Raw genomic sequence first — 15,499 nt, 5'->3', positions numbered from 1 at the left:
AAACTCAGTGTGTGCTGTGCTTCTGTGTAAACTCAGTGTGTGCTGTGCTTCTGTGTGGACATAAAAGAATCATTGCAGAAAACTCATGTGAGCCGCTTAGGAAAGACATGGTTGTTTGCATGCACTAGGTTGAGGCTGAAATTGGTGATGTGTGGAGCTAGAATTTCCAGTGGAAGCTGGGGATGATGGACAGGAGTCCAAAGAAAGCAGCTTTTGCTACCAAACTCACTGACTAAGGCTGTGACCACTTCCTTAAAAAAAGATAATAAATTGAATTGCTGCATTCAGTTTGTTTATAGATGATATCAAATAAGAGATCAGGCCACATTTCTAGGATGAGTTCAAAGAAATTACTGTGGCAAAAGAATTCACTTAGAGCTGTTGCGGATACTCCTCCCTTGGTTGAAAGGCCCTGTGAAGACCTGCTGAGGCGCCTTCCTTTTCGACATGTTCGGCTTCCATTTCTGTCTGTGAAGAAAGTGCTCTTGGGGTTTCCCAATTCCTTCTAGGGTTCTGCTTCCTAAGCATGTGTTAGAATCTTCGTCCACTTATTGTTTCTAAAAATACCTTACCAAATGCCTGCTACGTCCTTTTGAAAAATAGCTTTGTTAAGCTTATTACAGCTGATAAACTATACACATATCTATCTATTTTCTATATATCATCTATTGATTATACTTATCAGTCATCATTCTATCATTTGTGTACCTATTTATACTCTATTCATCAGTCTACCATCTAGCTATAATATGTCTTTTATCAATCTATCCACTATCATCTATCTCTACTCTCTATCATCTAATTAAATCTATAACCCATGTATCATTTGTCTATCTACCTACTTATCTTTCAATCAATATTTATTTACCTAGCTATTATCTATATATCTTTTTATCTATGTATCATTTATCTATCATCTATCTGTCTGTCTGTCTTCCTTCCTATCTATCTGTTCATCCATTCATTCTCTACCTGTGTCTGTGAAACCATCATTTAAAGTGAAGACAGACATCATGGTTGCATATTTTTTCCCAGTCATGTTTAGCTTCTTGGGGTAGGAAGACTAACTTGAGCAGTTTCTTTATACCGTGTTTTTTTAGTTGCCACACAGTTTGGTATATCTAATTTAGAGCCATGTTAATTCACTTAACCATGTTGTGTATCTCATTCTTTTGAATGTCCACTCTGTGTTGCTCTAACAGTACCGAAACTGGGTAATTATGAAGAGCACAAATTTCTTTCTTTCAGCTGGGAGGTAGGGAATTCTGGGTTGGAGACCTGCATTTGGTGAGTTTTTCTTTGTTGTACCATCCCTTGGTAAATGGGGAAGAGAGCAGGAGAAGGACCTCAGCCTTAAGCCCCTTTTTATTTAGAATTAATTCATTCTTGAGAGTGGGTCTCTCATGTTTTAAGCGCCTCTCATCGGGCTTCAGCTTCCAGTGTGATTGCCTCAGAGCAGTGGTTCTCAACCATCCCTTTATACAGTGCCACATGCTGTGGTGATCCCCAACCATAGAATTATTTTCATTGCTACTTCGTAATGTAGTTTTGCTACGGTTGTTAATGGTAATGTAAATATCTGATATGCAGGGTAGTCTTAGGCGACCCCTGTGAAAGGGATGTTTGACCCTCAAAGGGGCAGAGACAGACAGGTTGAGAAGCACTGTGTTAGAGGTGAAGTTTCCCATGAGTAAATTCTGGGCGCACGCTCTCCTCACCTTCTGTTTTGTTATTTGGAGATGGGGTCTTGCTTTGAGCTCATGGGCTCAAGTGATCCTTCTGCCTCAGCCTTCCCAACAGTCTGAACTGCAGACATGCTGCTACATCTACTGTGGGGACCACTCAAACCATAGCACCTTGCAAAGTCTCCTGTGTCCATTTGACACCCCTTCCTCTTATAACCTCTTCAGGACTCAGGCAACCTCGGGTCTGTTTCTGCCACTTTGGACCAGTTTGCATATTCCAGAGTTTTAGATAATAGAATCACACAGTATCCTTTTTGCTTTTCTTTCCTGGCTTCTTTTACTCATTGTAATTATTTTGAAACCAATCAATTCTTTATTTATATTGCTGAGTGGTGTTTATATATGACTGAGGGGTGCAGATTGTTTATCACCTGTTGATAGACATGTGGACAGTTTTCAGTTTGGAGGGGTGAGTGTTCATCTACACTTTTTAACTGGACGTGCACTGCTGCTATTTCTCTTGGGAAAATGTATTAATGGAATAGCTGGGTCCTTTGATGTTTTATTGCCTTTGGACCAAGAAAGAATCATCTTTATATTGTTTTAATCTCCTGTTCCTAGTTTCTGAAGTGGAAAGTTTCCAACAATGGACAGTACTCTTTCTGTATCAAAATGGATGTTTAACTGTTGAAAGAAATTTCCAAAGTGGTTGTATCATTTTACATTTAAATATTCTGCAACCTAGTCATCACTCAATCTTGTCAGTTTTAAATTTTTGCCATTCTAATATATCCTGTGTTACTGCATTATGGTTTTAATTAAATTTGCATATCCTAGTGACTAATAGTGTTGAGTATCTTTATTGTGCTTATTCACCCTCTGTCCAAATGTCTTCTTGGCCAAAGTGCCTAGTAAGTCTTTGGCTCATTGTTTTAGACTTGAGTGGTTTGCTTTCCATGAGCATTGAGAAATGTCTGTGTTCTGCTGTGTGTTCCTCAGCTGGGAGCACTGTGAACATCGTCCCCAGTCTTGTGGCTTGCCCGTTTAGTCCTGCCGGCGTCCTTGGACGTGCCGGACGGTAGAGGCAGTAGAAGGTGTTTGCAGGCATAGGACACACTGACGAATTGTATATGTGACTCAAGGGAAAAGGAGGACTCAAGACTCATTCCAGAGGTCTGGACTGAGCAGTGGGAAACATGGGGTTGCTCATGGAAAATACTGCTGTGTAGGATCAAGTTTGGGGAGTACTAGCCTAGGATGCTAGGATATGATGGGGTCCCTAAGAATTCCTAAGTCTTGGTAGTGAAACCTACACATTTATTCACATTTATTCCTTAGCTCATAAGTTGTGCTCCATGTGATTTAGCAGGGAAGTCTGGAGGTACTGTTATTTAGTAGGAACAACATTTGGATGGAGCACAGCGAATTTTCAGTAGCCAAAACATGGGGTGGGTCGGGTGGGGGAAACGGTATCAGAACCCAGAGGGGATTGTCACTGCCGAGGCTGGCAGTGCTGCCTGGAATCCTGCCGTTGCCAGCCGCCGTCCCGAAGGGCCAGTGTACACAGGGCTTCCGTTTTGCAAAGTTGTTAGATGACTTGGGAGGAAATGTTTTTCAGCTACTTATATACCTTCCATTTAAAATTATTTATTTTTTACGATAATTTATTATTTTTTCTTTTTATATTTTACATGCGTTGGTGTTTTGCCTACATGTATGTCTGTGTAAAGGTGCTGGATCCCCTGGAACCAGAGTTATAGACAGTTATAGGCTGCCATGTGGGTGCTGGGAATTGAATCTGGGTCCTCTGGAAGAGCAGTCAATGCTCCTGACCTCTGAGTTATCTTTCCAGCTCCTATAAATTATTTCTAATAATTGATTTCTAACAACAATAATAATTGTTTTGTTTTTGAGACAGAGTTTGGAACTCACTGGGCTTAAACTCAAAAGCTCTGCTTGCCTCTGTCTCCTGATTTTTGTTTGTTTGTTTGTTTTGTTTTTTCGACACAGGGTTTCTCTGTGTAGCTTTGCGCCTTTCCTGGAACTCGCTTTGTAGACCAGGCTGGCCTCGAACTCAGAGAGATCTACCTGCCTCTGTGCCCTCCCCCCCCCCCCCCCCCCCCGTCCCCCGTCCCCCCCGCTGGGATTAAGGGCATGCACTACCACCACCCGACTGTCTCCTGTCTGTTTGGGATTAAAGGTATGCATCACCAAAACCAGCAAATTATTTATTTATAGAAGATTTTTGTCATAGATTGAAAGACTTACTACATTCCCTTTAACTTACCACTTTCACTTTGGCAATGAGTGATAAGTGAATTCTGGAGTATCTTTGAGAACATGTCTTCTTCTGGGAGCTAGGGTCTGGGAAACTTGGTGGCCACCAAAGCTGCCTTGACCCAGCAGCTTTTGGGTTCTTGTCTGGCAAACTGGAAAATGAAATTCAGAGACCATAGAGGGTGAGCTCTAGAGAGAAGTTTATTGTAGATTTGTAGGTAGGAGCTTGAGAGAGGGAGGCAGGCAGGGACGGGGAGAGGGAGGGCCACAGCTCGTGGACCACAGTATATGTTTGGCGGTCAGCGGACAACTGTGGGAATCAGTTGGTTCTGCGGTCAAGCTCAGGTCAGCAGGCCTGGAGGCAAGCACCTTCACCCACTGCGCCATTTCCTCGGCCCAGTGCTCGTCTTCAGGGGAATACTTGACTAACACTTCGCGACATCTAAGTTTTAAATTGTCTTTATGTAAATGCTGCAAACATGGTTAACTTTCTTTTCATAACTGTTATTCATTTATTCCAGTATTTTAAGTACAATTCCTCAGAACTGCAAAATTGTAGTATACTGTTGATATAGTCCAACCATCTTATGGTAAAAGTGATGCATACCTGCTTGCATGTCTGTGTGTTTCTGAGCTCACACATGCATTTGTACCTTGTTTTTAAATAATAGGAAAAGCAAAAAGGCTCTCAGAGTTAATCTCATTGCCAAATATAAGAAAATAAACAAATATACATATATATTTTATTATAATATAGAAGGTATATATGTATTAATTATATGATGTAATTACTGAAAAGCATGTGCATTTATTTAGTTAGATTTCTGTTTCAAATGTAAGGTTCTGTGACAAAAATTTGACTGCCCCCCTCAAACCTTCCCATCCTCACCCCAGCACAAAGCCTGTCAAAGGCTTTAAATCTATGGGGCTTGCCAAGAGAATCATCATATTCAAATATAAGTTATTTACGACTTATGGTAACTGCCACGAGGATTCCTTTTTCTTTTTCTTTCTTTTTTTTTAGGGGGGGGCGTTTCGAGACAGGGTTTCTCTGTGTAGTTTTGGTGCCTGTCCTGGATCTCACTCTGTAGACCAGGCTGGCCTCGAACTCACAGAAATCACGAGGATTCCTTTTTTTTTTTTTTTTTTTGGTTTTTCGAGACAGGGTTTCTCTGTGTAGCTTTGCGCCTTTCCTGGAGCTCACTTGGTAGCCCAGGCTGGCCTCGAACTCACAGAGATCCGCCTGGCTCTGCCTCCCGAGTGCTGGGATTAAAGGCGTGCGCCACCAACGCCCGGCTCGAGGATTCCTTTTATAGAATAAATTTATTCTTTAAAAGACTGGAAAATTATTGCCTTACGTTTTGAGAGTTACTTGTTTTTTACCCTGTTTTTACAAAGACATTTCTCTCTTATTTATGCTAATGCCTATTCAAAACAGAACAGCAACCAAGGTAGCATTCAGATGACGTGCTACCTGCTTCTGCCTCAGTGGAGAATTCACCAAAAGGCATTCTCTAGAACCGTGGAGAGTGTGGGCCCTAGCTCCTGGAAGAAGCTGCAGAGCTGTGTAACTACAGTTTTAAGAGTCTAGTATTGAAACAGCCAGGAGAGAAACAGAAGTGAGGATGCTGCCCTCGTGTTTCCAAGGGGACGGAACCAGCAGTGAAGGAAAGGAAGGGAAAAAAAAGAAAAAGCAGCAGGAATCCCAGTAGGTAAGCTCAGGGCAAGTTGGGAGGAGCTTAGCCTGGTAATTAGAACACTGTAGTAGGCTCCTCCCCTGCAAAATAGGCCTCTCCCCCCTCCACCCCGCCCCAAGATAAATTGTATGCACCGTTGTATGAGCACTGACCAGGTGATGAGACTTTTTCTTGCCTCAGTCTATCTTGCCTGTTGGGTTCCACTGTCTGCTGGATGGGCCTCATATTCTTTCTTTTTTTCACAGTATAAATCCATTTTGTCTGCCAGTGGTATATAAACTTGTATACACATTTCAAGGCCTAGTCACCACTTTTGTGCCCACCTTCCAGCTTCAGAAATAGAACTTAACAGGTTGAACCCTGTTAAGCAGCCAGTTCACATAAGACTTTTTTATTTTTACCATAAGGACAAGGAGGAGAATTTTTGTCACAGAAGAGTCACCTTTTTTATCGCTGTTTCGAAGATCTGTAACAGAAGCCAGATTAATGAGAAAAAGCAAAGCAAACTTAACCAGTTTGAGCTGGCGTGGAGAGGCTTCAGAAATGCGGACCCAAAGGCTCAGGAGACTGTGTTTTTATGTATCCAGAGCGAGGTGGACAGTGATAGAAGGGTGTGATTGAATTGTGGTTATAACCAGGTGTGGTGGGGGCCTACGGAGGTCTGCTGGCCATGTTTGTTTTGGTGTCCCTGTAGGAAGACCTTGTTTGCCTCTTTGTCCCCAGGAGTAGGATACCCTTCATGAGGACTTAGGGGAAAGAAATGAGGTCAGTGGGTAATCTCTATTTTTATGACCTACTTGCCAAAAGAGGGACGAGATAGGAGGCTAGACTCCTTTAATAGGTTTCTCCGCTGATAGGTTTCTCTGCTGACATAGTAAGCCAGTTCAAGCCGAACTGGAAAAGTAAAACAAAAGATTTATTTGAACAAAGCAACTCCTGGGTGGTTTCTCTAGTCCCAGAGATTGGAGCTGGAGAAGCTGCACGCCTGAACTAAAGCAGGTAGGTTATATAGGTTGTAGGTAAGGGGTGATGATGTGTCTGCTGCAAGCTGGGTTTGTGCCCAAGGATGGTAGCGGCAACTTCAGGGGAGGAAGCTGCTGTATCCACCAAGAATGAGGAACTGGGCTTTTTGGTGCCTTCCCTTTGTTTGGAGATCCTCGGAGGTGGGTGGGGGAGGTTGGAGAGATAGGAATGGGGCTTTCTAGATCATGCAGGGCAGGTAGAGGTTCCAAGAACACCCCTGCTTCTCAGTCCCTCTGCCCTCTCAGCTCAGTAAATGCCTGCTGAAGTGGCGTCCTTAGGGGCTTGTGTTCTGCGCTCCCCTGTCTGCTTCCCGTAGCCAGCTTCAGAACCTCAGGCTCGTGTTAGAAACTCACAGTATAGAAGAGAGTGAAATCATCTCAGAGGGACCTTTTCTCTTAAATTACTGTTCTCTTACCTTAGTGTAGAAAAGTCCCAGATACATACAAGTGCATGGAGTCCTCCCTAGGAAACTGGATTGTGTTTGCTACTTGGGGGCATCAGGTTGTTGTCATGCCTAATTTAGGATTAAGATACCATGCTTCTTTTCAAATAGAAATAGAATTGAGGTGTTTAATTATATAGTACTTATAAGGTAGAAGTATTTTAGACTCCTTTGATAATAGACACTTGAATTCCAAATACATTTTAAAACACCGTTTTGATTTAGAGTATAGAAGTATGTGTGTGGTTTCACCAATGGGGCTGGTGTCCAGATCTCTTTAAAGGAGATTTAAGAAGGTCCCCCGAGCAAAGATCTTTATTACTGTGGTGAACTCTGTAAGTCACAGGTGAAGGTCATGACTACCTGAGTGTATTTCAAAAAGGTTTTCTGACTGCTTGGAAAGCAAATGAAGCCCTCATTACCAACTTTAAACGTGTAGCTCAGAGCTTTTTGCTACAGGTGAAAGGTCAAGTTCATCACAGTCCGAATGGAGAGGGAAAGTTCAGTACCTGGCTTATCAGGGAGACATGAAACACTTCAGGGCTATTTTGCATTATCGGTGGGGAGTTGGGTTTGCTAATCCAATGCATGAAGACAGTGTTCATTGAAACATTTATAAAGGCAGTCAGAGCAAATCTGACCCACCCAGGGAGGAAACCCATCTGTCAGTCACTGTCTTCAGCCATCACTCATAGCCATCTGTTCCTTGCTTTCTCCTTCGTTCAGTGGGGTACCCATGCTTTTGTGGGTGCTGGGAAGTTAATGGCATGTGGGAAGAGGAATCGGACGGCTGCAAAGGCCGAGAGCATTGCGCCTCCTTACCAGCCAGCAGCAAATAGCACTCAGCCTCTTGCACTCATCCCAGCGGGGCGTACATTTCCCTAGAGGAAAGGGCAGCAGCAGCCTTAGGCCAGGAGGGATCTGTCTCTGCTCCTCCTTCTTCTCACCTCTGACTTCAGTGCACCTTCTGCCTTGGGTGATTCACAAAGAACTGACTGGCTCCAATTTAAGCTGTTGTGAATGTGGTTGAAATATACTTTCTCAAGGTTTTTGTCTACCCCAAACTCTTCTCCCTTAACTCTGATGCCTTCCAGTCTATTTCCCATTCTCCAGAAGGGGCAATAGAGTTCTCTTTATGGCTTTTGGTCCCAGGTCCGGTGGTCTAGAATAGTTCTGTCCCCCATGGCCTAAGTCTTTGACGCCATGACCCCCCTTCATCTTACCTCTGTTTCCCGACGTTGTCCTCTGAATTGGTTCTTTTGTGTTGTTGCTTCATTTCTTCATGTTTGGTTCATTTCCCACCCCAAGGGGAGTGGATTCCAGAGACCTGATCTTGAAAAACTTCAGCCCCCAGAGTCCTGCTTCTGAGTCCTCCTGTCTAGGGTGCAAGCATGTGACCTGCACCTTTGTATAGAGCTCTGACTGGGGTTGTTCTGCTCTTGATGAAGAGGCAACAAGGCCAGCATAAGTTGTTGTGATGTGGCTATTACCACCCGTGCTCATTCCAGCTGTGATTGTGCGGGCAGCTCCTGTCCTGGGGTCATGCTCTGCATTCCTGCTTGCTTATCTACTGGTTCCAGCAAACCTTGGATGGACCTCTCTGACCCTTGCTTTATTCTTTCATGGAACAATGGTAATTGCATACGTATTTCACAATTGATGTACACGGCCCTGAGTGGTTTGCACACAGGAATGCTTGCAAAGTGTGAGGGTATAGTTAATCAAGAACCAGCATCGACGCCTTGCTACTGACAAAAGTCACTTGGTTTTCTGAGTCACTCTCTCTCCTCCCTCCTTCTCCAGACCAGATCTTGCTCTGTCGCCTTGACTGGTCTGGAACTCATTCTGTAGTCCAGCTGGTGTTAAACTCAGGCCCCCGCTGCCTCAGCACCACACCCAGCTCTATTACTTTTGAAATGACTTCATTCTTCTAAATTTACTCATCTAGTTGCTTTACTCACTAAAATATATATTGGGTGCCTGCAACAGCTTTCTGTGTAGAGTGCCTTTATAAGACCTTCAGTTTAATAAGCAATATAAAATGGATAAATAGTAAATTACTAGGATAATATGACTAGTGTTTTAAATACATTTGTAGGATGGTGGATGTTTCAATACACTTAATAAATTGGATAACTCCACTTTATTGGCATGCTAGGTTCTTCTCAATATTATTATTATTATTATTATTATTATTATTTGGTAACCTGGAATATTTATGTCAGTTATCCAAGATAACATCTTCAAGGAAGAAAAAGGCATGGGAACTCAAATTACTACCTGGGAGATTATTTTTAGAATTTGGAGCCAAAAGGATTGAATAGACACACGGGTGTTTTCTCAACATCTAGAAAGCTGTCCCGGCATCATTCCGTAAACAAGTCAAAGCCTGCAGATGTGGTCTTCCCTCCTCTTCCAGCATGAAACATTTGTTGCTAATCTAATTCCCTTCTAGTATCACAGTATGTGCATGAATCATGGCCAACAAAGTAGCTTTGAGAATTTATTGTGACTAGGGACCTTTTAAACTCCAGGATTCAGAAGGGTGTGGTGGCACCTGCCTTTAATCCCAGCACTCCAGAGGCTGAGGCAGGTGGATCTGAGTTCATGGCTAACCTGGTTGGTCTACAGACTTCTACGACAGTCAGGGCTACACAGAGAAACCCTGTCTCGAAAAACTGAAACAGAACAAAATAAAACAAATCTATAAACTCTAGACGTTTTTCTAAGGTGGGAACTTGGATCCATTACTGGTTTTGAGGAAATGCTAGTCTAAATAAAAATCACTTCAAAGTATTCTCTTAACCAGTCTTAGATGACTAATGTTCATACTTTTTGTCTTATAATCATTTCCTTTATTTCCAGATTCTGCATGCACCTTTTAAAAAGTTCTCTTATTCCTGTGTTTACATAAAGTTATGAAGTTGTGTTTACATATAGTTATGAAGTTGTTACTTTTGAAAATGGACGTTTTTTCAGTATTTTACTGAATCATGGGATTATGGAAATATCAAGAAATAAAGTTCAGAAGTCAGCTCTTTTCTTGGCCTCATCCCTCTGTGGCCTTGGTCATTAGTTGTAGATATTTATACTTCAGTTCATTATCTATATGAATTTATAGGCTTCCTGAATAGCAATTTAATTGTAGATGTGTCTTTCACATGAAGGGGGTTGGCATGTGGCTGTTTATTCTACCCCCAGAAACTGTGGAGTCAGCCTTGAGCTTTGCTGGAGTCTTTTAAACTGACTAGCTTTCTGAAGATACCAAGTTGTGGTTTTTAAGTATCTAATGAGAACACCCTGTGATTAAGGATATAGTGAGATGTTCAAGATTACTCATGGTCAAGAACACTTGGATCCAAACTAATGGTCTTCTTTAATATATTGAGAGGGCTTACTAAGCTATGTTTCATCAGGTGCCGAAATATTCAATTTGTGTACTATATTTGGAATTGGGTGATTCTCATTTTTACTAAATCCCACGTGTAGAAGCTGGATATGCCCAGATCCAGCCACTCCGTGTAGTTCACTTCCTCCTTCCGCTAGTCTCCTTTCCTTCCCCTTGTCTCCTTTCTTTCCTCCCTTGCATGTTGGGAACGATGAAGGTCATTTATACTCACTAAATTCGTTTTCGTGAAGCCCAGCTTGGAGAACACTGGACTGCAGGGAAGCTGCCATCCTAACTGCCTGTGAGTCAGCTGCATTGATCCTCTGCACGGACTTCTGCCATGGGCCCATGCTGGGGATTCTTCGCTTCCTGTCGTTTACAGGCATTTCCTGTGCTGTTGGTCACTTGGAGAGCATTGTCCTTTTGAATTTGTATTCAGCCTCCATAGCCTGCCTGCTCCTCCAACAGCAACCTCCTCATTCCCTCATTTCTAGATGTCGAGGCCCCACCCATCAGTTAAGGCTAGTTCCTCTGAGTCATGACCAATGCTAAGTCAGAATCAGTCTTGCTCACTTTCTCCATAGAGTCTGTTGTACTCACCCTCAGTCAGACTTTGTGTGTGTGCTTATTTAGAGGTCAGGATGTGAGTTTTCTTTGCAGAGACTACTTTTCTTTGCAATTTTTAAAGCAACGTAAGATTATGCATAATAAAAGCAGTGAAGTGAAGTTTGAGGAAATTAGCTAATGACTGTTTCCTCCTATTCTTGTCATGGCCTTGCACATCTCTTCAGACAACGAGGACGTCACTGACATCTAAGTGAGTTCCCAGACTGTGGTGTGTTCTCCATCTCTCATAAGGATCTTTTCATGTGTTCGTAAAACAAGGAAGGGTAGATCAGACAGGGTAGAACTGAAAAATGTCTTGGGCTACATGTGCTTCCTCGTTTGTGCAAATCCATGTAGAGAGCCCGTTGTGGGAATTATTCAGTGTGTGATCAGAAGAAGTGTCTCTCTTCCTGATCTACCCAGTATGGGCCTTGAGACAATGTTCTTTCGAAGTTCGTTCTCTCTAGTACATGTTCTCAAACAGGCAGATCATGACAGATTAGTTCTGAAAAACAGTTGGAGAAATTATATGAGATAAAGTATATTTATTTGTTTATAGCTACCAATCATTGCTTAAGTTAGTCATGGGTTAGCTTGTGAAAAATGTTTCTCAACATGTGTGCCGCTCCTTGTCAAGGATGATGGGGATGGATAAGCCTTCACTTTCCTTTGAGTTTTCGGTAATTTCTTTATCAACATTGCTCATCACAAATACTCATTGTGGGACTGGCAAGGTCATTCAGCAGGTAAAGGCTCTTGTGTGTGACAACCTGTGAATCCCTGGAACCCACATGGTGGGATTAGAAAACTGACCCTGCAGGTTATCTGCTGAACGCCATGTGTATACTGTAACATGCTTGTGTCCACACATATATGCACACATCCATGTAAAGTAAATAAATGTCATAAAATTGAAAAGCTTACATACACAGTATCTTTGTATAAGGGAATTGCTAGCATGTACTTATTCTTTTTCTGAACTTTTGTCTGTAGCTTGTTAGCGCAGAGTGGCCTAGCACGGTGTGCATCCTGCATGCACAGTAAGAGATGAGCGCAGAGTGGCCTAGCACGGTGTGCATCCTGCATGCACAGTAAGAGATGAACGCAGAGTGGCCTAGCACGGTGTGCATCCTGCATGCACATAAGGATGAACGCAGTTGTAGCAGCCCTTGTACTCACAGGTGCGCTAGTGCTTGCTGGGGTCAGTGCTTGTGCTCTGTGGCTGGCAGTATGAATGCCCGTATGCTGCAGAACAATCTTTCAGATCGGCAGCACCGTGTTTGTCCATTTTACAGATGAGAAAATGGAAGGAGAAGGAAGAGAAGACCCTGGCTCAGGGCTGTGGCGTACAAGGATGGAGGAGCTGGCATGTGAACTCGGGCTCGCTCTTGGCTTCAGTGCCCACGGCTCTTCTCCTTGCTGCCTTGTCTGTCACTGCTGTAGGATTGGCAGTGCTGAACAGAGCTCACCCATGGCCTAGTGCCCGCCACCGTGGTGGGAAAACAAAGGTCTCCCCGAGAACAGATGAAAAAGCCCTTGACTTGGTGAAAATGATCTGTAAGAAGCTGTTGAATGGGTGCTCTCTTTGGCTGGCAGCCTTCTTCCCTTAGGAAGTACTGCCCATCTCTGTTCCGAGGCCCTCGGGTCTTCCCTGTTCCAGACATCTTTAGCTGGCAGAGCACACTGTGAAGGCCTGTGTGTTTCACGGAAGTTGTCAGTTGATAGCGGGGATGGCGTTTCTCATCCACAGTTGGTCACAGTTTTATCACAGCAGTGAAAAGTAACTAACACGAAATAGCCAAACTGAGATAGTTATAGGGCTGGATTTTTTTTTGACGCTCCCTAAGTGCCCATCTATTTGAACAAATATTCATGTATTTGAAGATACATTCACTGTGCCTCCACACATTGAGTGACCAAGGCAGCATATACAGGAGTTGATTTTGGCTTATGATACCAAGCAGGCATGGCAGTGGGAGCAGAAGTTGAGAGCTTACATCTTAAAATGCAGACACCAAGCAGAGAGCAAACAGGAAGTGGGGAGAGACTGTAAATGCTCAGAGCCCGCCCCCAGGGATGTACTTCTCCAGCAAGGCGTTACCTCCCAAAGGAGCTTCAAGCCCCACCTCCCCAACAGCATGGCCAGCTAGGGACCAAGTGTTTAAACGTGGGAGCTCAAACTGCCACTCTTTCCAGTTACACTTTGCCCTGTGTCAAACCTGTACCGAAGAATCCGGGTACACACTTGGAATGTTTTTTTCCGTTTCTTATACGTGTTCTACTTTGTCTCCACGCGGGCAGCCATAAAGGGCAGCCCTTCTGGCAGAATCCCCTTAAGTGCTAGTCTCGTGCCTGCAAGGAAATGGCACTTAAGTGGAAGAAAGCGAGAGATCCCTGTAGCTGACACGGCCTAGAGAAAATACATGAATAACTTCTCTGGTGTTAGTTGTGCATTTTCAAAGCCACCAAGAGATGGAAAACATGCACAACAACTTTAGCTGAATGGACCCTCCCTTTCTTCTTCCCTGTGGAACTTTGGATGAAGTTCAACTATCTACTTAAATGAGTATCTTTTGTGAGAAAAATGATTTGGACATTAGATAACATTAGCAGATACTTATCCCCCATAAACAAACAAACAAACAAACAAACAAACAAAAGACCAAGTGTCTCAGTTAGGATCCTCTTAGGGTTACGATTGCTGTGATGAAACACCATGACTGAAAGGCTTTATTTCAGGGTCCGTATTTTGTGTCACAGCGCAGTGAGGACAGTGAGGACAGCCACAGGTGGAGACCACTGTGCTAGAGGGAGAGTTGGAGGGAAAGACAGACTGGGTCTGCGGAGCTCTGTTCCCTGCAGGAGGAGAGGTTGAAGACAAGGCCAACGTTCTACACCTCAGACACGGGACCACTGTCCTGGATTTGTTTTGGTTTCAGAGATCCAAGCTCTCAGGAAGCCAGTCCTACCCAAATATTTCCTACCTCATCAACTGTTAGTTAGAGATGGTATCTGAAACTCTATTAAGACTACACGTGCTTTTTTCCGGTTGTTTAAAGAAAGGGAAATTTAACTGCAGTGTCAGAAACTCTGCCTCTGTGTGCTTACATTCCTCCCAAGTCCATAAGGTTATAGGAAATACGTCATATCTCTCTCTGAGTCTACAGTACTTAATGCAATCTTGTCAAATGATTAATTTAACATTGTGAACACGCGTTGCAAATTACAAAACGTTGTAAGTTATTGCCATCACTATTAGAAGACTGGCTTATAAAGTAATAGTGATTGGAGAGTATTGGATGGAGTTAATTGGCAATAAATTAATCATTGCTCTCTAGAAAGCCTATCTAAATAATTTGCACTTTCTGATTGAATATTGCATTGTCTTATTGACTGGTACGTTATTACTTTGACGATAGGAATTCAGTGTACTGTTTTTCCCGTTGGTTTAGAAAATCAAGGTTTATGAGGAGAAGCTAAGGAAAACTTCCCTATTTCCTCTCTTTGACTAAGTTGGTTCACATGATTCTTTTCACTTCATAAGCCTGAGAGAGAATTACATTGATTTACCTGAATTTTTTTTTTTTTTTTTTTTTTTTTTTTTTTGGTTTTTTGAGACAGGGTTTCTCTGTGTAGCTTTGGAGCCTTTCCTGGAACTCACTCTATAGCCCAGGCTGGCCTCGAACTCACAGAGATCTGCCTGCCTCTGCCTCCTGAGTGCTGGGATTAAAGATGTGCGCCACCACCACCTGGCTGGTTTACCTGATTTTTTAAAATATGTGTATTCATTATATTTTTTTTATTTGGTTTTATGTGTGTAAGTGTATGCTTGAATATGTGTATGTATGCCACTTGCATGCAGGAGGTGCCCATAGTGGGGGTCAGAGAACAGAAGAGGGAGTTGGAATTCTTGGACCTGGCTCCCCGGTAGATGTGGGTTCCTTGATGTGGGTGCTGGGATCCAGCTCCTGCTCTCTCTAAAGCAGCAAGTGCTCTTTACCACAGATCCATCTCTCCAGCACCAGCTCCTTCACTTTTTATCTTTGTATTTAAAAATGTACTTTTAAGCCAGGATATGGTGGCTTCCAGTTGGAATTCTAGTACTTTGGGAGACTGAGGCAGGATGATCACTATGAATGCCAGGTCATTTTGGGCTACAGGGTGAACCTGTCTCAAAAGAAAAGTACCTCTCCCCTGCATATGTTTCCAATTTTCTCCTTGCTCTCCCTCTCCACCCTGGCCTTTCTTCAGTGGAGGTCAGAGGTCAGTTTTCAAGAGTCAGTTCTCTCTTTGTGCTGTGGATTTTGGTGATAGAATTCAGATCCTCGGGCTTGTGTATATTTTTGTCTTCCTGGCCCTCTAGCCTTTCCTTTTGCCCACC

At 43.1% G+C, this 15,499-nt stretch overlaps 1 protein-coding gene across 6 annotated transcripts in view; it reads left to right on the top strand.

Moving 5' to 3' along the window:
• The window catches only part of Slc10a7 (solute carrier family 10 member 7), a 227,547-nt gene that overhangs the window by 22,563 nt on the left and 189,485 nt on the right, over positions 1-15,499 (top strand). The window contains exon 5 of one of the 6 annotated variants that reach the window (XM_028892897.2): positions 12,414-12,898. The exons of the other annotated variants lie outside the window; for them this stretch is intronic. Within the exon in view, the coding sequence (XP_028748730.1) occupies positions 12,414-12,728 (315 nt within the window). The 3' untranslated portion in view covers positions 12,729-12,898. Of the gene's footprint in view, positions 1-12,413; positions 12,899-15,499 lie in introns of those variants that run through there. 6 annotated transcript variants of the gene reach the window in all.

The sequence above is a fragment of the Peromyscus leucopus genome, chromosome 5, assembly GCF_004664715.2.
Source record: "Peromyscus leucopus breed LL Stock chromosome 5, UCI_PerLeu_2.1, whole genome shotgun sequence".
NCBI lineage: Eukaryota > Metazoa > Chordata > Mammalia > Rodentia > Cricetidae > Peromyscus > Peromyscus leucopus.
Note: the sequence above shows the minus strand (reverse complement) of the source record. Positions and strands in the feature narration are given on the sequence as shown.